This window comes from Plodia interpunctella, chromosome 2, assembly GCF_027563975.2.
Source record: "Plodia interpunctella isolate USDA-ARS_2022_Savannah chromosome 2, ilPloInte3.2, whole genome shotgun sequence".
Lineage (NCBI taxonomy): Eukaryota > Metazoa > Arthropoda > Insecta > Lepidoptera > Pyralidae > Plodia > Plodia interpunctella.
The window spans coordinates 4,203,106-4,227,215 of NC_071295.1; the positions used below are offsets into that span (position 1 = coordinate 4,203,106).

The 24,110-nt window shown below is 34.0% G+C and overlaps 3 protein-coding genes across 3 annotated transcripts in view; 1 reads left to right on the forward strand and 2 right to left on the reverse strand.

Annotated features, from left to right (window-relative positions):
* LOC128679852 (neuronal acetylcholine receptor subunit alpha-10-like) overlaps nt 1–3,158 on the reverse strand; it is a 41,160-nt gene extending 38,002 nt beyond the window's left edge. The window contains exon 1 of the mRNA XM_053762324.1: nt 2,845–3,158. Within this exon, the coding sequence (XP_053618299.1) occupies nt 2,845–2,905 (61 nt within the window). The 5' untranslated portion in view covers nt 2,906–3,158. The remainder of the gene's footprint in view (nt 1–2,844) is intronic.
* Nucleotides 3,159–15,166: 12,008 nt separating this feature from the next.
* Nucleotides 15,167–18,030, forward strand: LOC128678394 (zinc finger protein 131-like). Its single transcript, XM_053759905.2, has 5 exons — nt 15,167–15,464; nt 15,571–16,322; nt 16,592–16,780; nt 17,084–17,192; nt 17,826–18,030. The coding sequence occupies exons 1-5, from the start codon at nt 15,327–15,329 to the stop codon at nt 17,937–17,939; spliced, it is 1,302 nt and encodes a 433-aa protein (XP_053615880.1). The 5' UTR covers nt 15,167–15,326; the 3' UTR covers nt 17,940–18,030.
* Cdc2rk (Cdc2-related kinase) lies at nt 18,024–22,935 on the reverse strand. Its single transcript, XM_053759918.2, has 8 exons — nt 22,771–22,935; nt 22,576–22,691; nt 22,380–22,452; nt 21,547–21,721; nt 20,843–21,045; nt 19,973–20,200; nt 19,332–19,550; nt 18,024–18,983 (listed from the first exon to the last, which is right to left on the reverse strand). The coding sequence occupies exons 1-8, from the start codon at nt 22,778–22,780 to the stop codon at nt 18,796–18,798; spliced, it is 1,212 nt and encodes a 403-aa protein (XP_053615893.1). The 5' UTR covers nt 22,781–22,935; the 3' UTR covers nt 18,024–18,795.
* Nucleotides 22,936–24,110: the final 1,175 nt, after the last annotated feature.

The window sequence follows — 24,110 nt, forward strand, 5'->3', positions numbered from 1 at the left end:
CTTTTTAATAGCTTCGTTAAAAACGAAGCACGTTTATGTAAATTTCGCCAGCTTTTAATTTAAAGATTACAGAGTAAAAATATTGCGGTACATTCCACTTACATAACCCTCTCTCCCCACAGATTTTACATAAACAAATATTTATTTCAATTTGTTACGATCAAATTAAGATTTGCACTTACTCCAAAATAACAACTCTTTTTTATCAAGGCTTTGCTTATTGTGAATAAATTATCTTATAATTAAACAAATGCTATTAAAATAAAAGCAATAAAATAAGCAAGACTAAGACGCTACGAACCTAAAGACACGTACCTACCTACATCACACTACGCCTTTTCCCAGCTTTCAAAACTGTAAAATGGTTTTAAAAGCCCTCGAGAATATCTGCATCGCATAAACGAGCCGTAGACTGCATGCATCAGAAACTTTCAAAGCTATCAAGTTTCGATAAAAAAAAGTTCACGACCTAGCGAAGTTCGTGGCGTATCTCAGCCTTTTTTTTCATTTTATATTTTTCATGGAAGTAATAAATAGTATTATACTACTTCTTGTTATAAAAATCTAAACTAAATAGCTTTGAAAATCGAAGCTACATATTTAAAAAAATACCATTACCATTATAGAATTTTCATATAATGTAAGTATATGACAATTCTATAATGTATGTACATTTATACAAGACAAAGATCAGTAAAGCTAAATATGTGGAATTTACCACGTAATAAATATATTTAGATAGAGGTATATATATAGATAGAGGTATATTTTTTACTATTTCTTGTACCTCTACTGGCACTTTATGTTACCGACATTGAGTAAAAAGAATAACGTTATTACTAAAAATAAATTAATGTAAATAAATATTTGACCTTTTGGCTACATAGCCATTAAAGAAAAAAAAGATATCGGTTCGATTTGGCCCCGAGGATTTTAAGAACCCTTGGATCCTAAAAGAAAATTGTTTGCATTTCCACAAATGTCTTGCATTGATCCGTGCAAATTGAAGTCACTGAGGGATTCAATAAACGCGGCCAGTGGTTCCACCCTAGAATAGGACTATTCCGTGAATGTCGTACGAGGCGACTAAGGGAAATATATTCTAGGCAGCTTATATATATATCATACAACAACAATGGTATTAAATTGTTCAACAATAGTTTTCCCAGGGAAGATTGTCGTCCGAATCTTCAACATTTTAAGGTATTTATTTACACTGCCCCGGGATTTGTGGCGTCATAGCCCCGAACGCAATAGGAAACATGCGGAAATGAGAGAAAAAGGTATATAGCCGTTTATAGGTACATCACCTATAGTAGACCATATAACCATATACATATTATATGGTCAGTAATTACCACAAAAAATCCATATATTTCCCATAAACTGAGTATTGAAGAAGTGTGTATGTTGTAATATTTACACATGTATTCGGTTTAGTAGAAGCTAACATTATTTATTCGCTCGGATTCACTAATCATCTTATATAGTTTATAAATTATTAATAAACTTTTACCCCATTGTAAAATAATTATGCAAAGTAATTTCTGATTGCTGTTTAAATTAGAATATGTAAATAATTTATGAATATTTCGTTTTCTTGAATATGATTTGGATCTACAAGCAAGATACACTATCTACTCCTATTTACCAAATTTTAAAACTAATGCTCAATTGTAATTAAATAAAAAAATCTAATTAAACCTTACTACACATGTAGGCACACACACACATGTATAGTTAGATTATTTTGTATAGGCATTCCAATCAAAACATATGTAAAAAGTAAATATTATTTTTCAATACTAAACTCAGATTTATTTCGAAATTGAATTCAAGGTGAAATGTAATTGCTACGAGGCAAGCAATTACATTTCACCTTCACAATCGTTTTATTTCTTGGAAGAGTGGCGGCCACTGCGCAAATCTCGAACAGATAGCCCAACAAATTTATTAATTTGTATTTGTATTACGAGTATTTAGTGTCATATGGATCTAAGAATGTACAAAATAAATTAGTTTAATTAATAAAGGACATATTGTTTATTACATTGCAAATTTATTGCTTACAAATGTAACAAACATAACCAAAACACGTAATTGTGTTTCTCTGAATTAAATATTTATCTTCAATTAGAATAGATAATATGCCTGCTTTTTCTCTTGAATTTCAGATAAATTTCTTTTTGGATATTATTATTACATAATTGTCAAATCCATTACGTTGAAATGAAAAATATAAGGTTTTTCAACCTAACAGGCGTACAACTTTTTATTATTTGATACAAAGTTGTACTGTGAAAAAGTAACGTTAGATCAAATGGGTCGTTGAAAAGCATTAGATTATATACTATAGTTCGAAGTATTAAGTACCACAAGACGCAGGACGCGATAGTTTCCTGATATATTTTTCTTGAAATCTTCATAGAACAAATTACATTAAACTCGATTGTGAAATGTGAAAATATACTTAAATCCACATAAATATGTCGTTCCTATTATAGCGCTTGTGGTATGAAAGGCCGACTTCTTCAAATTACATGATACTGAAAAAAAAACAATTCCGTGTTTAGTTAATCAATTTAACCTGTATTTGAAATATTACCTAACACTATTAAACACATTTTTAAATACCTCGCTTTTTCGTTGAGCTTTAAAACAAAACAAAAAAATCTTTAGCTGTTAAATGTCTTGCTTGAAAACTGAATCGATCGCAACGATATACGTTTTATTGAACAAAATACTTTAATTGTAGTTAAAATCGTAAAATATTTTGTAGTAACATTTATTATTCATACATTGATAATTATGAGAATGAAAGTTTAAAGAATAAATTAAACTTACCCCTAAAGAAAAATATTGCGATTATCCAAATTAGCTGTCGAACCGGCAACATATTGAACATTTTTCATAAATTTCAAACAAGCTAACAATTCATGTTAGTAACTAATTAATAGTTTTAAGCTACTTTTGGCGTTAAATTTTTTTAAATTTTCACATTTGCTTTAGTGAGAAAAAATTTTGGCACTAGCACTAGTCTTAACAATAAAACAGTAGTCGGGAAGAATGTGTTAATGAGTAATAAAATATTTTATGGAGTTCGTAAAATGTTGTAACGGCGCGATTCTATCGGCTACGGGAAGCTTGCGGTAGGCGGCGCGTCGTAGCTGACACTGATGCTACGTGCCACGAAGCCTACGCGGCTACGGGCTACGGAGCTACGCGTCTACGGTGGGGAGAAATTTATTTACTACATAATAAAATGTAAATACAGGTCTTCTTTTTATTATTTTAAATGTATTCTAATGTACAGTCAACTGCACATCAAATCACCCTGCATGAACCTCTATGGCGCGCTAATAATGACTAGTTTGCAATGAATTTGGGTAGGTTGATGTACTGTTGACTGTACAATAAAAGCGAGTTCCAACAGACCTTATATAATATAAAATACTTTCATGTAATTTTAAATAATGATTTATTACACTACATTAATGAACTACTTGATAGTAGTTTTTACGTAGTATGATTTCAGACTAACATTTTGATTATTTTTTTATGTTAAATTAAACATGATACTAATGTATTGAAAATATAAATTTTTAACAATGACGTCACTACTTTACCCGTCGAATATATTATTGAATGTTAATTTATATATAGTACTAAAATATTTCAACAAAGTTGGCACAGCAATGTTGTCAGAATTTCATGAAGAATCAAATTTAAAGGTTAATAAAGAAGTAGAAAATAAGACCTTTCACGGCCAAGCTCTTTAGATCAAAGGATGTTGTGGTACAAGAACTACCCCGCTGAATGATTTGGACAAATGGACAATTTGGATGATTTAGGTATTATATTAATTAATAAATAAATAAAAATGTATGAAATATATAGTCACCAATCTGCATTATGCTCACGTGATAGCCCGTGTAGTCATGGCCTATCCATCTCTATACATTCATAAGAGAGGTCAATGCCCCAGCAGTGGGGACATTAAAAATGGCTGATGATGATGAAATACAACCAAAAAATATTATTGTTTCATTTATTAGTACCAAAATATAATATGACTATATGAAGTTCATATAAATATGACCTAACCTGACTTTTATTTTCGACTCTGAAAGCAGTTTTCGTGTTTTCATCACGAGTTCGTTCGACTCATTCGTGCCTGGGAGACCCCCGCTGCTGCGGCCAGTGGTCGTTAATCTAAGTCGAATATCTTCGGACAGCTATAAAAATCTCTCCACCGATTGTCAGATTTTTAAAGCTGTCTAAAATATATGCGAACTGAAAATACAGAGTATTCTCATACAGAGTATCTGCGCAGTTTTACTAAATTGTCTTACAATCCTTACATATAACAAAGTCCTCTACTGCGTCTGTCTGTCTGTTCAATAGCTCAAAAGCTACTGAACAGATTTCCATGCGGTTTTCACCAATAGATAAGAGTGATTCCTGAGGAAGGTTTAGGGGTATAATTATTATGTTTTTAGCCGAGTGAAGCCGGAACGGGCCGCTAAAGTTGTATAAATGAATAATAAAATAATTTATTAACATCAATCAGATAACGCCTTTTGGGAATGAATGGGGGACGTGGGAATCATGCTAACAACAGTGGTGATCGCGGATTCGATTGCCTCTTAATTTTGGTGTTGAATCACGTTTACGAAAGAAATAAAAATCTAATTTATGATTTACTTCACAATACCAGAGCGCCGCGACCGTGCATATTAAATAAAATATATATAATAATGCCACATTCAGTAAAATTTTCATAAGAATATATTTGATTTGAGCTCATTAGAGTTCTCCACAGAAGTACATTCTGAATTTCATGCAGTGACACAAATAGCCAGTATACTCGTTTCAAAATTCCTCGCTTCTACTTAATACCGGGTTGCCGCATTGCGAACATATTCCTATTTCCTAATGCAACAATTCACGCTGTGCATTTTATGTCATATGTTATGTGATTTTTGGTGAAAACAAGGAAAATATTTTTTAATAATTATATTATTTATTTCAGATAGATGATGATAATTGACATTTAAATATTAACTTTAGTAAATAAAGCCTTGGCAGTGGTACTTATTTCTTGGGGTAAATTAGAACCATATCCAGGCTAATGTCATAAATGCGAAAGTCTGTTTACCTGTCTGTCTGGACAGAATTGGATGACATTTGGAAAATATAAAGACCCGAATTTAACCGCAAGCGAAGCTATATGAAACGGCTAGTTATTTATATTTTTATAGTATGACTGAGAAGTTGTACACATAAAGGTCAGTGTCCCACCTAAAGAAAAACGAACAAGACCTATTCGAACGATTGATATTTTCTGTATAAGCTTTTAAATGTAATTTTCATGCTTTCAACGAATTCCCACACATAACTTTCAAATCGGATTACTCAGTGAATACGTAATATTGATGATATTCAGTTCGCCAAAATCGCGACGGATTAATTCGAATGTATAGAAATCAAAGATATTTAATGAAAATTACAAATTTCCAGCGAAATAGGAACCCGTTTACATTAGGAGACAACATTATGGCTTTTGACGGGTGATCGTGTTTCTTGAGTACCTATATACAAATAGGTACAAAAGCCTTTTCGTTAATGGCTAATAAACTGGTTTCAGATTATATTCTCCAGACTTTAGTCAAAAATCGTGTGATGTGAATGATGAAAAAAGGATCTTGTAAAATAAAACCTAAGCGATGTGGTCAACGTGCCTACAATGGCATCCCTACAATGGGTGTCTTAGCAACATTTTCTTTTTATATTTGTGCTAATAATTTATTAATGAATGAATGTTGAAAAGGAAAAAAATAGCTTCATAGTATTTAGTTGGCTGTTGTCAAAATCTTCTTAACAAATAACTTGTCTTTATACAACATATGTAAGTACAGCGATGGAGCGTTCTATTGCTACTTGTAAAATGTAAATCACAAACTTTAGAAATGTTGGGGATTCCTAATACCAAAAATTCAGACTTAGCGAATTCACAGTCATATTTTTTTTAATGTAGCAGCCGAGTACGAGCGAGTAAACAGACTAACTAGCCTCTTAACGATTGCCGGTGCACCTGTGCTTACTACTGAAACGCCAATTATAAGGGCATTCAAACCAGCAAACGTTCGTAAGCCCCAAAGGCAAATTTAATCCGCTGTTCCAGGATTTAAAATTCTCTTAGTAGGTAAATACATAAGTCGTGGGTAAATTCAGTTTAGGGCACTGCAGATCTTTTAAATATTATTTAGAAGTAACATAGCGGCTATCTTTTATCGGAAAAAATGCGGATGAATTCACGAGCGGTTGTTTAATCCTACTCATCCTCCGAATCCATATTATAAATGCGAAAGTTTGGAAGTGAAATCAACCCAATGTTTGTTGCTCGATCCCACAAAATCTACTGAACGGATTTGGATATTTGGCACGCAGGTAGAATATCTGAATTTACATTGAATTTTATTCCGAGATCCCACGAGACTGTCTAGGCCCTAGGTGGCACTAGTTTTTGTAAAGCTTGATTGTTTGCTCGTGTTCTGAATTAGCGTACGGGAAGTGAAATTCAACATAAACTTGTGCCGTTTTTAGCGCGGCGGGGTCGGTGTAGCGTGGCGAGCATTCGAGTGTGAAACTATTGCTTCCATAGTGGTCAGATCGCAATCAGCTTTCAATCATACCAATTTTACTAAATCCGGCATCACTTGTGCATCGAAATAAAAACTTTGTTTTTCGAAATCGAAACAAAATCGTTTTATTTCATTAGCATAATAAAAAAGTTTAATTTAAATTTAAATGAAAAAGTCGTTAACTTTATCCAAACAAACCCCTTTCATAATCAAGATAATGTTCAAATAAATAGCTTCCGAAAGGAAGATTTCGAAAGATATTTATAAAAAATACTGGGTTGAACAATAAATTATTTGATCGTATTTATTTTTCAGAAGAATTTCCCTACAAAGAAAACTGTTTCTGTTATTAAAGAGAAAACTTACAATATATTAATCGCCGCTTTCAAAATTGCGCAGAGTGCTTTATGAGGTGGAAATAATTTTAATTAATCCCGCTGGCATAACATGGAAGTTCTCGAAAACAATAGGCTATTGAAAACATGCTCTACTTAAATCTTGCAAAAATGAATTAGATTTTAATAGATACTTTAGACTTATAAGCGATTAAGACCAGAAGTTAAAATAGTTTTTATATCATGTAGGCGCATAATAATATCCTATTCTCATTTATTTCCTCAAACATAAAGCGTCAGAGCCCATTTAGCTTTCCTTCATAAGAATATTAACAGATTGGAGAAACATTGGAGAAGAATCTCCACTTTGAAATTCGCACGCATAAGTATCATATCCTCCTTGACGAGCCATCATATAGGCACATACATACATAGTTTTATTCAAGGGTATTATATTTTGATATTTCGTTAATCACTATTAACAAATTATCAGTTGATAATTTGTAATTTAAGATTGTAGTTACATTATCAGTTGAATATCAAAATAAATATGTAAGTAATTTAAGATTGCAGTTACATATTTAACGATGTCATTTTGCAATCGCCTTACCTACTGTGTTTTCAATTTTCCCTCTAAGTCTCTACCGACATGGTATAGACGGCTATCAATCTTCTTCGTATTTATCGATAGAAATCTTATTTTGCCAAAAGCAAATAACAAAGCGGCTCACCATATATAGTTTTGTCTTAAAAATAAAAACCATTTGTTACCCACTTCCTTCCATCATAGATCAACATAAAAACCGTACCCGGCTACTTCACTGTTCAATATTATGTTTAGTAAGTATTTAAGGCACATAGAATATCTACTTAGGTACTACTATAGCCATACTACAGCGACTCTGTGATCTCCAATTAAAACAATGGCGTTAGGCTTAGGGAATATCCTGCCGAATTAAAAATACATTGTGTTGCTTCGGGTCACTTCCCATCTCCGCCATCGTATTTATACTGGATTGTTGTTTGGATTTATCTGTAGTATATGACGACATAGATAAAATAATGACGAGTTATACAAATGTGTATTTAACGATATTTTTCTTTGAATTAAATTGGCTAATTTTAGACTACTACGCTCTGATACTGTGGCCAAAGAAAATAAGAAACAAGAAAATTGACTTTTTGATAAATGTATGACAGGTAATGTAATTTATGAAATGGTGAGACACTTAAATTTGTGTGATAGATAAATCTTAATCCAAAATCGAATGAATTGATTTATTGCACAATTGTATGGATAGAGAGGAAATAAATGAGCAGATTACTATAACAAGAGCGTTCGGTTCGAAGGAAGCAAGACGTAGCGATACAATTATTTTGCCTGTCAATGTCGAATAGAGATATTGTTTCATTCAGAATTTGATACCTATTTTACAAACTTCATGGCTAGATGTGGGTCTTTGTCGAGCATTCATGGCATAAGTGATCATTTCTATTATTGGTTTAGGGCATGACGGTTTTAAACCCGTTTTGGTGTCCGGATGGCTTTCGTCAGAATAATTCGGATATATTTAGTACGTACTATTTATATTTGACGAAACAAAACTACGGAGTGTAAATCTAATAGCAAAACATATTCATAATTTCTTTTAGAAGCAAAGTAAAATAAATTAAAGTTTGAAGGAGAGAATAGACTTCGCATCTAGATTAAACTTGTAGCCGGTGATCAAAGTTGCGTTGAATGAGCGCTCACTTCCCTAAGTAAGGGTTAATTGTTCACAAGGTTGGGTCTACTACGTACGCCGACACACACAACTTTCATGTTAATCATCGGCATTAACCTTTTCAGCGCCAAAGTCTGATATATAAGACGTTAAAGTTTCGTGCCCTCGCCGCCAAAGTCTGATATATCAGACAAATAAATCTTACCAATTTAACTCTATTTTTTCTAATCGTTATAGTACCTGATCACATATGCATAAAATTTTCAGACAGTTTATACTTTAGTTAATCAAAAATAACAATTTCACAATGTATTATAACGTTATTTTAATAATAAATTATTAAAAAAGAAACCGTGTTTATTGATTAAATCCGACTCTTTTTTTATTTGAACCCTCAGCGCCAATGTCTGATATATAAGACATTAGTGATGTTACATTACAATGTAACTACCAAAGCCTAAATAAATAAAATAAATCAGGTACTCTAAAAAGAAACTTCTAAAAAAGTCAGAATTATACAGATTTTTGTTTTGGGCATAAACATTTTTAAGTGTGATGTTATTTTACAAGTTTTACCACAGAAAATGGAATTATTTTCAAATTATGTTTTGAATCGAATCCAGTAAATTTCATGGTATGTCACAACACTATAGCGACACGATCATGCATCAGTCTCGTGCGCCAACGTCTGATAAATCAGACACGGAAGTGACGTCAGAGGCGATAGATGTTTCTAGAACTATTTATTTTGTGCTGTACAATGAGGGTAGGAGATATCGATAAATTATGGAAGTACCCTGCAAAATCATGTTATTTATTGGGTTATATGCCAAAACTCATTCCGGATAGGAAATGTCAATGGTGCAAAGTTTGCACTAAAACAAAATCAGATCCCAGACTCGGTATTACTGTGCAGAATGCAACGTTTATTTATGTGTAGATCCCTGTTGTAGAGTGTATCATGAAAAGAAGGATTTGTAATACTTATCAGGAATTGGAAAATACCTACTTGAAGGGTATAAAAATTTGATGGCTAATTCCCTTAAAATTTAATCAGCTAAACTTTTACACTCCGTATAATGTATACCTACTCACCTAATTATGTTATCATTTTTTGTTATACATACCTAAGTACCGGAAGAAATAAAAATAAGTTTTTTGATTCATAATATTTTTTATTTTATCACGACAAATCAAATTCCCTTGAACTTTAATAAAATAAAGTAATTCTGTTTCCTATTTTATCAAAAAATAGTATCATAATTACTTACATTTCAAGTAAATAGATTATGTATTCCAAATCATCATTTTTAAACAAACCTTATACCTATTTATCAAAAATAGAATATTAAGATTTGTACTGACTGCAATGATAAGTTAGAATAACTTATTGTCACCTGCCAGATGCCAAATAACATTGTTGTACAATAAAGATTTATCTTATCAACACACTGAAACCGCGTCCCACCGTGTTCAATGTGCGTGCGCGCAGGTATATTTGTCCTGAAATAAAGCGGGCAAAAGTCAAATCGTTGTCAGTTTGACTTTTGCTGTTTTTAATACAAAACCGCCATATGAGTAAGTAGGCCAAATCAAAAAAAAACATATCAAAAGAAACATTAAAATAATCAATAATAAAATATACAGCTAAAAGTAGAGCTACTTATTATTATGAGTATAGTCGTTTATCAAACTGAATTATTGTTTTTCAGTCTCGGATACTTCTATGTTGTGAGTATGTTCATTTAAAAGCGTCCGTAAAAAATTTAAAATTTTGACGTAACAACGTGTACGCATACAAGGTTGGATATATTTTAATTCCTCGTTGAGTAAACGACAAAAATGTTCATTCCTGTTATCGGTTGCACTAAGTGATGCACATTCTGGACATGATTTCACAGTCACTTGCGGTGGGTCCTCTTTTACTTGCTCAGGAAGCATTTTTGGCAATTGTTTTTTAACCCTTTCTTGTAAAACAGATTTGAGGAAAACAGTTTGAGTTGCATCTTCATCGCTGTCTGAAAACTCCTTCCTAACTCGTTTGTTATCTGGAAAATTTTACATGAATTAAGAAATTACTTATTATTTATTTAGCATGCTTTCCTTCAGAGAATTTAATTTCGTGTAAATAATGTTTTAAGCGAGGTCATCATTAAAGAAAGTGATTATATTGCTGCATGAAAACAATATTTCTCTGCCGTTACCGGTACTTTACATTATTTTACTACAAAAAGTAATTGAAAATCATAACTCTTTGAAATACAGTAAAAGCTTACCTTTAGCCATGGCAATTGAAAGTAAAAAAACTTGAGACGACGAAAAGAAAAATTACACTTTCAGATGATTCAAGTTAGTCATGTCATGTAGGTAGGTAAGCAAGTCATGTAGTGTAGGGTAGGGTAAATTTTTACACAAGGAATCGTTTTTTGTCTTTAAAATAAATATAACTTGATTTAAGGATTGTTAGATATTAATACGATCATCAGATCTAGTAAAATGAATATTGTCTCCATCATTTTATTAATTTAGTAATAAATCAATAAGTTAAAAGTAAATCTTTTGTAAGGTATCGAAGTTTATGACCGGAAGTTGGCACATCACTAACACTTGTTAGAAACTCATAATAAGCATACGCCACTGTCTGATATATCAGACACGTAGTGATGGAATTAATATCATCATTACTTGTGCGTTTTTTCACTGTACGCCACTAAGATTTCAATACATTTTGTTCTAATTATTTTGTTTAAACTGTTTCAAGGAGTACAAAATAATTAAATAAACTCCATGAAACTAAAAAAATACAATAGATATATTTTTATAATGATTTATTTAATAAAAATTAATAAAATCGATACTTAATATCAACAACACTAGTAAAACAACCACGTTTATTGCCGTGGCGTGTGGTGAACGTTTTTGACGAAAACTCTTGGCGTGGAAAGGGTTAAATCTGCTTACCTTTACATATATGTGAGATGATTATGTTATTATTCATTTAACTCCGTGATCTTCCTATTATCACGGGTACTATAATGAAACGAAAGATTTCATTCTAGGTCCATAACGGGTTAGTACTTAAACAATGTTATCTCAAATAATAAAACTGATGTCAGATTTAAAAAGTTTGTATTTTTGTATCATAGTTCAAATAAAACTTATAATGAGACTTAAGATTGTATTTTTATATTTACAGGTGAGAGTGGGAATTTAAAAAATCACTCCATCCAATTAGATAAATTAATTTAAACACTTGTTTAGTTATAAATTCTCAAAACACGTTACGTAGATGACGAAACGAGGCTAATTTACAATCAGATTACGGTGGCGGGGATTGTCCGCGCAAACTTTGCCGGATCAGACCGGGAAATTACGGACCGCAGTCACCCGCGAGGAAATCAACGTCTTCGGGGTTCAGCCGGTAAGGCTGTCGTTTATCTCATAGCGATTACAATTAGGTACCTACTGAAATTATGAAGCGGTGGTGGTCGAGCCTGCGTATTGGGACATAGCCGCGCGATGCGACGTAACGTGAAAATATTTATTTATTCAAACTTTATTACACAACATAAAAGTTAACAATAAGTTGACTTAATGCCATAAGGACTTATCTGCCAGTCAAACCTTGATGTATCAAATATATAGACAGCAGATGATTTTCTCAAACTGTCTCACGTAGGTATCTATAGTTTTCATTTACGACCTTGGCTGTGCGGTATGCAAGTACATCTTGAGGAAACCTGCATCGACGATTTATTAATATTCATATTATTTATTCACTAACCAAGGGTTACAATGATCTTAAAGTACTTAATTACAAATAGTCCTTATAACTTAGTCACCTTTTACAAGTATTGCGAATTTGTATCTTTATCAGCTAATGTGTGAAATGGGAAAGGAATGCCACATCACTTAGTGATATTGAAAGTCGTTGTGTTCCTCAGCTGAGAGGAAAAGCACCACTGAAGAATTTATTTCTGACACCGTGCGTGTATATTTGTGGTATTTTAGTAAATAAATTATTAATATAATGTGGTATTTAGTAGAAATAAATTCTTACTTTTTTTACAAAGATAATATTGCTGTATAGTTACAGCAAAATCATCTTGGTAAAAATTCTATACTAACCCTTCAATTTGCTGTGTCACCTACCCAAGCTCAACAAGGTGATTTATGGTCACATCCATATTAAAAATGAGACGTAATTTTTTATTCCAATATTGGATTTGTAAAGGAAATTACAGTACAAACAGTACTTAGATATATCCATTGCTCGTACGACCGAAAGGTGGAATCGCCAGTAACACGCATAATGCGATATATACGCGATATTGCCAGTTGGCGATATCGTAAATTCAAATAAGCACAAAAAAAAATTAAAACTATAGATTTTCTTTATTTTCTCTAAATCGTACAAATAGTTTATTTCTACGTAGAGTACGTCGTTTCTAATAGTGTATAAGATTATAATAAAAATTAATGCTTTAAAAATAGATGCCAACGACTGACGAGACACGCCAAGCTAGTGGCCTCCGAAACCACAGCTTTTCAGTGCCTGTACCGTCCTCTCGTTTAGTAATTCTATACTAGAAAATTCCACTATCGTAGGCAGATAAAAGTCTATATGCTAAGAAGGTTTCAGATCATGGTACCTACTTCTAAATCTTTTCTTAGATCTTTTCATAGAAGCCTCAAACCATAATCACTCGACACTCCCTTATCTCTGCTTGATCCCGGGTGCATTCGAGGGCGCTAAACCCCGGATCCACAAAAAAACAAACATAAAATATAGAATATTCAGCTGTGACTTTACCTCTATATAACCGTCTGCCTGCCTGAAATCACTCTCTTTGAGAATACTGTCATCGAAGCTGCAATAGTAACACTTATGTATTTACCTGTTATAGACGGATAAACAGATATCATTATACTTTTACTGTATGTAAATATAGTAACATAGTTGAAACTGCGTCCACCTCAAAAATGTTAAGGATAATGTTAAGAAGCAGTTCATATAAGTCCATTCGTAACCGTTGTTTTAAATCCTTTTCCCTTTATGTTGGGTAGTACTTACTTAGAATGAATTAAAACATATGATGGGTGTTCATATACCATGCTTTCATAAACTTGATCGAATTTATTTTGATGCAGACAGATGACGAACCCAACCCATCAAAATATATATTGCGAAAGTTTCGTCCGACATTTTGCAAATTAATGGAAATCTGTCTTCGGGAATGGGCCATGAAATTTGTTAATAAATTTTATTTGCTGGGAGCGAGGTGCCTGTGTATTTTAGAGTATATTTACGCGTACCTTGGTATGAGAATATATAAGCCTCTGGTAGTTACGAGATTGGTACTTATAAGTCCCATTCAAAATTAAAAAGGCTGTCAGTCTTTCAAACTTTGGTAATGCATCGAGTTTGTACAAAAATATCTCAAGAAGTTTTACGCATACTAGCGAACACCGCCTATTTTATTTACAAAGATTAAAAAGAAACAAGATGAAGAAATTCCAAGAATTCTTATGTCAGAGCCTATTTCATCTGACTTCGAATACAAGGGACAAATTGAGTAGATTCCATTACGTGGCCGGCCAATGTGCGTGACTGTACAGAATGAGGTTCAGATAAGACCCGTCTATTATAGTGACCCTTTAAAGCTCTGAAAAAGATAGAGGTCACGGTAGTGTGTGATAGATGTCTTAAAATTTCGACACTATCTTTAACGTTTTGGAAGACAATCAAAGATCTGAAAACATCAACAATGAGTGCATGACATGCCTTTTTATGTGAAATACATATATCCACACATACTCAGATCTAGACGGTAGATACAAGTGACAGGAAGGAAATAATAAATTCGCTGCACGTACATAATCCTTTCTTAGAAATTTTTGTACAGAATCTCCAAATATATAATTTGTACAAACGTTTAATGATATGTATTCAATTTACATTACAAATGAATGTGAAAACAATTTCGTAAAATAAAACTTTAAATTGTAAAGCTAAAACTGAATCATAAAGCTCCTTTTCATGGTACCTACTTCAGCCGAGCTAGCCACAGTCTTTACGTTCCAAGCTGTAAGCTGTATTTTATTCAAACCTTTTAAACGCTAATTCGCGTGATTTTTTAAAAACTAAAGCACTTATATGACGTTGGATTCCTATTACCACTTTCCTAAAGGGCTATCAAACGAGCAGGTTATTTAATTTACTTTCCACTTTTCAATTCCTATTTAAAATTTTTCGTTTATTCAGTGAAATTTAAATATCCGTGTAAATGAAAATACCATCGGATTCATGGACCCATATCATATTCCGGAATTTGTACTTCACTAGGTACCTACTTACTTATTGTGTACAATGTTGATTTTTTAAATGTAATTCCACTTCAGGGTTTTTCTATAGCTAGCTGGCTGTTTTTCTAAAAAAATCACATGCTCTTTGGTTGTACAAATATGAAAAATAAATTTCAACAAACACGCTTGTCACACTCAACCAAAAATAACAGATCGATTTTAATAATCAAGAATGTAGTCTTTTACAAATAAAATCATTTAAGTACAATCAACATTGCAATTTTATCGTAACACGCATTATATATAAAATCAACAGTATGGATGACTTTTCTAGTTTAGAGAAAAACATAGTGCGTGAATTGTCTTGTCGGTTGTGTCTGTGTACAGACGTGGTGAAGCTGAAACCCTTGAGTGGAGAGGTGAAGCGGAAAATAAAGAAACTCTTTGATATTTCTGTAAGTATACTTTACTACATGTCAAATTATTTTTATAACTTGCCGATATCACACCTACACGTCACTAAACTAAAATAAACGAAATAACAAAATGTTACTTTTTTAGATACGGTCTGATGACAGCCTCCCTAAAGCGATATGCCATGATTGTTTGCAACAAGTCGGTGTTATGCATCTTTATGCAACGAAGGTCGAGAAGACGCAAAGGTTTCTCGACTTTCACAAATCAAAAAATGAGGAGAAACGGGAGCAATCGAAGGAAGTCAAACTCAATCCAGTAATAGCAGCTATGGCTGCACAAAACACGCCGGAGTCACATAGATCATCTAAAAGCAAATCAAGCAGCCGCCCAGTGACTCCGCCGACCGAGTTTCAACAAGGTGACACGAAAGCGATCAAGCAAAAAACACCAAAAAGGAAAACCCCAGCAGATATGAAATTTTTAGAAGCTATGCCATTAGAAGAGTTTGCAAATGCAGAAAAGGTAGATAAATCGTTACTTAATAGCACGACTAACGCTAATAAACCAGCTATTGACAAAAGCGAGGATAGTAAAAAGTCTAGGAAAGAATCTGATGCCAAGGACGTAATGAATGACACTCTAGATCCTGTAGTTCTCATCGAAGGGAAACCGGCTAAGCAAGGGCCTGCGCTAGACAGACAAATTACACTGTTCTACAGAATGGAGTGCTGTATCTGCCACGAAAAAGGTTTCCACTTCAGGTCCCTGATGAAACATTATAAAGAGCGCCATGGAGTACCGGGTTATGTCACATGTTGTGATAGGAAATTCCACTACTTTTATCCTAAGAAGATTATTGAGCACATGGCTTATCATTTGCAGCCTAATATTTTTATGTAAGTTAAAAATATCAAAATTTATTCTGTGGCGGAATTAAATGTATGGGGGAGAGTGTATTGCAAATGAACACAATTAGAAATTCAATGTACTCGTTAGTATTCACTGAACAACTACAGGAACTACAAATCATAGGCAGTCTATGTAGGAAGGTACCTATGTTCTATGAAACGAACATATGTGAAAACTGATGTACCTAACACTACTTTTAGCGATAAAATCTTTAATTCTTCTAGCGATAAATCTTTAAGTCTTTAATTCTTTTTAGGTGCCCGAGTTGCCACCAAAACTTTCACACGTCACAAGAGTTAAACGAGCATCAAATAAACGGCGGTCGGTCCGAAGGAAAAATCGTGTGTCCTAGATGTTCAGAGAAGTTCCCCACCTACCACGAGCTCGGGTGGCATGTCATCACTCATCGCTCGGACAAATTGCAGTGCGATTACTGTGGAAAGATGTGCGATATTTTTTTTCTCATACCAAATATCACTATAATGTATTGTTTTCAGGACAGTCAATCTATAAAAAACACGTTTTCCTATTTTCTATTTATTACCTATCGTTAATGTTAGTGATGGCACTACTGAGACTGTGCGGATTACATTTTACATTAGAAAATATATATATATTCACACCCATGAATGGATCTTATGCTAGTTTAGTTAAAAGGCCCTGGTTGTCGATTTCAGGTATTCTCGGTTTACGGCCACCTCGCCCTACTACTTTATCGTTTGTATAAGTCATTTTTGTTATTTTCCAGGCTAAAGCACCATCACCGGAAGAAGACTATAAATCATATGGAAGATGTCATATTGTGCTCACAATGTGTCCGAACATTAAAAACCATAGAGAAGCAAGAAAAAGAAACAGTGAGTACTACCTAATTCACCTTAGTTACATAGGTTTCTAAGTGCAAGATGTTTTTATTTTTACTAGCTGTCCGTCCTAATTTCACTCGGGTAAAAACAATAAATCGTACACCTAAATATTCCTCAGGAATCGCATTATCGATTGGTGAAAACCGCATGAAAATCCGTTGTGTCCGTAGTTTTTGAGTTTATCGAGAACAGTCAAACAGACGCGATGAGACTTTGTTTTACAATAGGATAAGGATTTATAAATAAATTTTGAGTGTGTTTAACCTCAATCTAACCAGATGGGAAGCAAGCTCAAAAAATGCCTATTCACTCATTGAATTTCGCAGTAGGAACGAGGACTCTCCAGAATTAATGAGGATAATAACAAAATACACGACGCTCTCTCTTATCGAGTATGTTACTGCTAAAATTGGTGTCATATTTTATTCAAGTCGCCAAAGGCATCTGACATGACTTTACGGACAATTTGTGGCAAGTAGTCGCACACACACGGTAGAGATCCGCTGTGGAGAATTACGCGTTTGCATGGATATAAGTACCCCGTGATTTTATGTGTATTAGTATTTGTCAACTTAACCTCTAATCCATAAAAAAGATAAATTTTAAGTTAAAATATGTTTTCAGAAAGAGAAAGTGAAGACTAAAAGTAACGATGCAATAACCCTACAAAAGTACCAGAAATTCCGACAGGCGATGGGGCTGGAGCTATCAGCCGATGAAGAGGCATCCACAGACTAAATACATTAAAAAAAATGCAATTTGACGTCCGATTAAAATGTTTAAAAAATATAAGTGTACAATGAGTGAAATAAAACCAAAATATTCTTAAGACAGTGTATTTTCAATTGGATCCTTATAACCTAAGACATAAAATCTAAATTGTCAAGGTGATTCGTGATTGCCAGATGTTGTCAAACGAATGTATAATCTTAAACGCACACCCATATAGATCGCATCACCATCCGTCAGTGGAATTTGGAAATGGTTAGTCAAAATGGTTAAACATTCGATAATGACATATCTGGCATGCTCAGAATAAAAAGTGGTCTCTTACATATCACATATTAAAGCCGCTTATGCAGACAGAATGCAGGCTTTATAGAAACATGTCACCACGAGACCCAACACATTGAACATTGTACACTTTACCACACTGCTCCCATCCGACAATATAACGTTCATCGAAAAGTACGGTTTAACTCGTCATCTGTAGATATACTTTATATAGAAAAAAAAGAGCAAAAAGCGAGCAGTCCACTAATCTGTTATCAATGTAAACTATGTCTAGAGATTAAGTACGCATTAAAGCTTACTTTTCAATGAAAGTCTTATTGCTGGATGAGAGCGGTGCGCTAGAAGTGTGCTATGACCTTAAGTGCCCAGCTCCACTACATCGTCGTTATTCGTTGCGTTGACGTCCGTCATCGGACCAGAACAGAAATTATATGTTGTTTCGGCGTATGTAAACGCACGTTAACGTTAAACCTATGTAAAACAACGGAGCGGCAACAAGCTACTACATCGCAATGGAGCACGACGGAACAATTGGGTCGCGGCATAAGACTAAAACAATTAGTACACCTACTTAATAGTGTTAATCTAGCCTCCGTTTCTTGACTAGCGAGCCGAGAAGGTCTGAAATGGCTGGCAGATTGTTGGTCTGGTCGTTGGCGCCGGTGTTGAGGTTCGACAGCGGGATGTTGAGCTGGTTCGACGAGCTCTTCTGCTGGCCCTTCATGTTGCGGTGTTGTGGGAAACTTGGCATTAACTTCGGGTCACAGGCTGAAATGAACAAAAACAATATAAAAACAGTTATGTATATAAAAATACCTTCATTATTTTATACCAACCGAATACAATACTGAACGCAGCTATATCAGGTATGACTTGAATGATAAGATAATCGAGATGATGGAATTTCATGTTTTGTTAGTAAAAATAGTTGAAGTAAAAACATAAAATTTAGTATTTCCATTAGAAATAGTATTGAAATAGTATTATTTTTTGTAAAAACACTTCTTTCTTTTTTGTACCAGAAGTACGTGGACACGATGCGCTAAGTTTGTATCGCACAAAAGATAGTGTAGTGTCGAGTGTTGTAAAATTATTTTCAATCAAAAAGAGACTTACGCAAAGGTTGCTCCTTGAAATATGAGCTCTGTAAACACTCCTCCGCCGTGGCCCGCTTGTTGGGGTCGTACATGAACAGGAAGTTGAGGAGTCTCAGGCCGGCGGCCGACAGCCACGGGAACCGCTGCTTCAGGTTGTTGTACGGCTGCTGTTTCAACGTGAAGTTTTGCAATGCTGGCAGAGAACTGAACTCCGGCCAGATCGCGTCCGAGGGGGTACCTGTGTCACATTTATATAGGGTGTTATAAAAACCTATGTTCCGTTTGAAGCGTGGTCTCAGTTTCACGAGTAAAAGTACTTTAGATAGAAGTCGCTTTAAGACGATTCATTTTTGCGCATCTTTAAGCGCATAATACGTAGTTAAGTGTTGGCAATTGAAACATAGGTGCTTACGGGCCAAAAAACCGGTCGAGCTAGGTATTTCTGGGAAAATTAATATTTCCATATTTTCATTAAAATATTTAATAAAACTACCGAGTGGAGCTCAATCGATCAGGTCCGTGTTTTAAGAGTAGGGTAGTTGCCATCAAGTCAAATCAGATACTTTTTTCTATGTGACAATTGACGTCACAAGTGACGTCACAAATGTTGTAGTCAGAAACTTTAAACACTATTTCCACAGTCCAGTAAAAGCTACAAACCTAGCAGGTCGACGATGAGCTCGAGCTGCTCGATCTCGGTGCGGCCGGGCAGCAGCGGCTTGTTGGCCAGCAGCTCGCCGAGGATGCAGCCGGCGGCCCACATGTCGAGCGCGGGCGTCTGACGCGGCGCCTGCAGCAGCAGCTCGGGCGCGCGGTACCACAGCGTCACCACGCGCGGCGTGGCCACGCGCGCCGCCGCGCCCAGCCACCGCGCCAGACCGAAGTCCGCTGGAAAGTGGACGCAAATACTATACTCTTCACTTTTACACTATGCTCTATACAATAGAGTAAAATCTTCGTCTATGAATTATTTTTTGGTTCAAGAGCGTAAACTAGAATATAATTATTTATTTTTAGGGGCGTCTGTGCAAACACGTACACAAGTTCCCCGTAACATACAAAAGTTTTCTCTACAGCATAAAAGTAAAATCGAAGTGAAAAGCAGAGTAAAAAAGTAGACCTCGACGACAGTAAAGCGACATTTGACCCTCGCCTACGGCTAAAGCGGATGATTACGCCTCGTCTAATGCTTCGCTTTACTATCTTGGTCAATAATCTACTATTATGACACTAAAGAAAAGTACAGAAAAGATATATCAAATACAAAAAGCTGGACTTATTGCTACAACGCTAAAGCAATCTCTTCTAGTCAGTCTTTTTTTCATCATAAAAAAGAATTTAGAGATAATGTGTTTGAAAAATAGCTGCAATTCCAAATCAAAATATTTGACTTGAAATTAGTTACATTTGTATGTGGCTGCACACTATCGGCAAAAGTTCACCAAACTGGGCTTTTTTTGCATTTTTTTTTGTAATGAAAAAATAGTGTGTAGCCGGCATAATATATTATCAAAACTGTAGCTTACTAACCTATTTTGACACAGCCTTTATCTGTAAGCAGTAAATTCGAGACTTTCAAGTCTCTATGCACTATAAAGTTGGAGTGCAAATACTTCAGACCCTTTAGCACTTGCAGCATAAGACATTTCACTTGCGATTCAGTAAATGGAGATGACATGTTGTCCAACAATGATGCCAGGTCCTGTTCGCAATACTCCATGGAAAGAAAAATACTGTAAATGAAAAATGGTAACAAATAAAGGATAACTTAATTAAAATGACGTTTGTATTTATTAGAACACTAGCAGCCCATCCCGGCTTAATTCAGGTACAACATAATGGATTATACACCTAAACCTTCCTTAGGAATCACACTATCTATTGGTGAAAACTGCATGAAAATCTGTGCTGTTGTTTTTTACTTCAGACGCAGCAGAGGATTGTTTTATAAATGTAAGGATAATTGCTTTGGCTTTGTATAGTGATTCAATGGATTCATTTGAGGGTTTGCACAAGAAGGAAATAGAACGATATGAATAAGTAGTAAGTTTCTTCTTTGTATAATCCTCTGCTGAGTTCATCTGGGGTCAGGTCTCCTTGTATGTTTGTACTAGAAAGCTTAATGAGTAAACATTATAAAAAATTAAATTATTTTTCTTATAAAATAGCTGATGATTAGATTAATAAATATGTATATATAAATTTAACTATGTAATTAACATTAAATTACAGACCTTTCGAGGGATCTTCCAACAAGAACTTCCTTCAGCTGTACAATATTTTCATGCATACACGACATGAGAACTTGGATTTCCCGGAGTCCACTCAGAGGCAGCCCATCTTTTTCAACATCCATTCTCACCTTTTTCAAAGCTACTATATTGTTACTCAACTTGTCCTTAGCTCTGTCTGAAAAAATGTATATAATACATATTTACAGGGTTACTGGTGTCTAACACAATCTTCCAAAGTTGCATAAGGTAGGGTACATAGAGACTAACATCTTTTGTTCTACGACTTTGGTCTAAATGTAATAAATACAAATATTTTAGTTTTTTAGCTTTGATGTTGTTTCTATAATTAATTTTATGTTCGATTCTGATACATAATGCTACTGTACTGTCTTGTGTTGCTTGGCTATTATTTAGAGTTAAGATGTGTAGAATCACAAATCAGATTGTTTTTTTATATTAAAAAAAGACTATGAATCATGAAAAGTCATAGAATAAAAGTTGTTTGTTTTGATGTACCCAAGTAGTCTTTAGTTTTTGTGTTTGATACCTGTATATAGAGACAAAAAACAAATTTCTCATTTAAACTTTATAACATCATAACAAACATACTACTACAGCAATGTTTTTTTATGAAAACTTTATTGAACAAAGCACAATTATTTATAAAAGTACAATAGGCTTACTTAATACCTACAAAAAGCATTATCTAAGTCTACCATACAAATGTTATAAGCATGATAAGTAATAAGTTTCTATCTGAGCATGAAATATATGTAACTGTTGTTAGGGGTACTTTTCATACGAATTAATGATTTTATTTAGTAGATACTTACATACAATGCCATATGTGCCTTCACCAATGCGGTTCAGCTTTTCAAATTCACCCACAAATCGACATCGTCCAAGCTGAAATATACAATAAACAATATTTAACATATAATATTCCCATGCATAAACTTTATTTCATTTCTTGACAATTTTTGTAGATCTTATTACAATTTACCAAGATTATAGGTTATATTTACTTACTATGTCTTTCTCAGGTATTTCCATGGTTTTCCCAGTCCTGAACGATATAAGAACACCTTTCCGACCTGCCGGCCCAGTAGGATCGGCAGCATCCTGACTCGACGGTTTTTCCGAATCTAAAATAAAAATAACTGATGGATCACAAAATCCGGCAAATCTGTTCGCACTATCAATTATTTACTTGATGATACATACTTTGGGACATATTTAAGGGCGATGTTATGTTGTCGAAGATCAATTGTTAATTACAAAATTATATGTTTCCAAGCTTTTCTTCTAAAAACAACATATCATCATTGCAGATGCAGCAAGCAAGCAACCACAATCAAAATGTTTTCTTTTCTTCTTTCTTATTTTTTGTTTCTTAACTTGACAATATTGACATTGACGTTTCTATTGTTTGATTGTTTATGTATGGTTGTATGTGCTGCTTGGTTGGTACTACCATGAATTTAGTAAGTACTACGGAGTTCGTACAGTACTAATTCCATGGTACCTACCTACTCATTCCATGACTGTTTGTCTTTGGTGCTTTGCTTTCTATTTCCTTTTGTTGTGTCGTGTGCATGCATGCACGTGCATGCTCATTCCATGTTGTGTATTTTACATTAATTTAGAAGGACTTCGAAGTACCTACCTACTAATTCCATGGTATTTTATGATATATATGTCTATGGAATTAATTGGTACTCCGTGTTATGTCTTGCTTGTCCTCTAAGTGTAGTGATATGGTACAAAAATGTAATATATATAGTACAATCAAGCGTGCAGCACGACTTTATAACGAGATTGAATTCAAGCCACGTAGTAGTCCAAGACAAGTAGGTAGATACCTGCCTACTAATTCCATGTCAAAGCCTGTTGAAAAACAATACCTACTTATAAAGTAAATGCCATCAAAAATATGCTGTAGAAAACCCAAGTCTCGCAGAAAAGAGAAGAAAGTGAAGATTTTTAATATTCACATGATAATAACTTGCCTAATAACTTAAGACAGAAGTTCCCTTAAATAGAGACTAAATAAATTAATCGACTTGGTAACATGGATCTCACAATATTTTACGGTAGAAAAACTGAGCCAAACCTCGCACTTGGGTTTTTACAGCATGTTTTTGATGGCATCTCACTTCTTTTTGTAGTCATAAGTCGAATTTGTATGGAAAGTAGTTTGTTTTTTTCATATTTCAACGTATTTTCCTATAAGAATTTTGTTCAATTTCATGGGCTGAACATACCCTTTCCATCATACAGGTACAATGCTGCATTTGTAATTTCCTATATTTATATGGGATTCCAAAGTTATTAATCCAGTTGGTGTATCTAACCACTGGACCGAAATTTTTAGGTTTTCCATTAATTTAGCCACTAAACATTAATTGTATTTTAAATTAGAAGCTTCTATGTCTGCCAGAAGTGCCTTAGTCTTTTGATGATCGGTCAGTGAGTGAGTGAGTGACAAAATCAAGAAAGTTAAAATTCTTAAACTACCTACTGGTTCAAATTGAATGAAATTTAAAATTACTGAATGACTGCTT

What these genes read in the sequence shown, in the direction of transcription:
- LOC128678394 (XM_053759905.2), top strand. Translation starts at nt 15,327, where the DNA reads ATGGATGACTTTTCTAGTTTAGAGAAAAACATAGTGCGTGAATTGTCT. An exon ending in TGCGATTACTGTGGAAAGAT is followed by an intron (nt 16,781 to 17,083) that starts GTGCGATATTTT and finishes GTTATTTTCCAG; the next exon opens with GCTAAAGCACCATCACCGGA. An exon ending in AGAAGCAAGAAAAAGAAACA is followed by an intron (nt 17,193 to 17,825) that starts GTGAGTACTACC and finishes ATATGTTTTCAG; the next exon opens with AAAGAGAAAGTGAAGACTAA.
- Cdc2rk (XM_053759918.2), bottom strand. An exon ending in TAAAGGCTGTGTCAAAATAG is followed by an intron (nt 20,201 to 20,842) that starts GTTAGTAAGCTA and finishes TCCACTTTCCAG; the next exon opens with CGGACTTCGGTCTGGCGCGG. An exon ending in TTTCAAGGAGCAACCTTTGC is followed by an intron (nt 18,984 to 19,331) that starts GTAAGTCTCTTT and finishes TGTTCATTTCAG; the next exon opens with CCTGTGACCCGAAGTTAATG.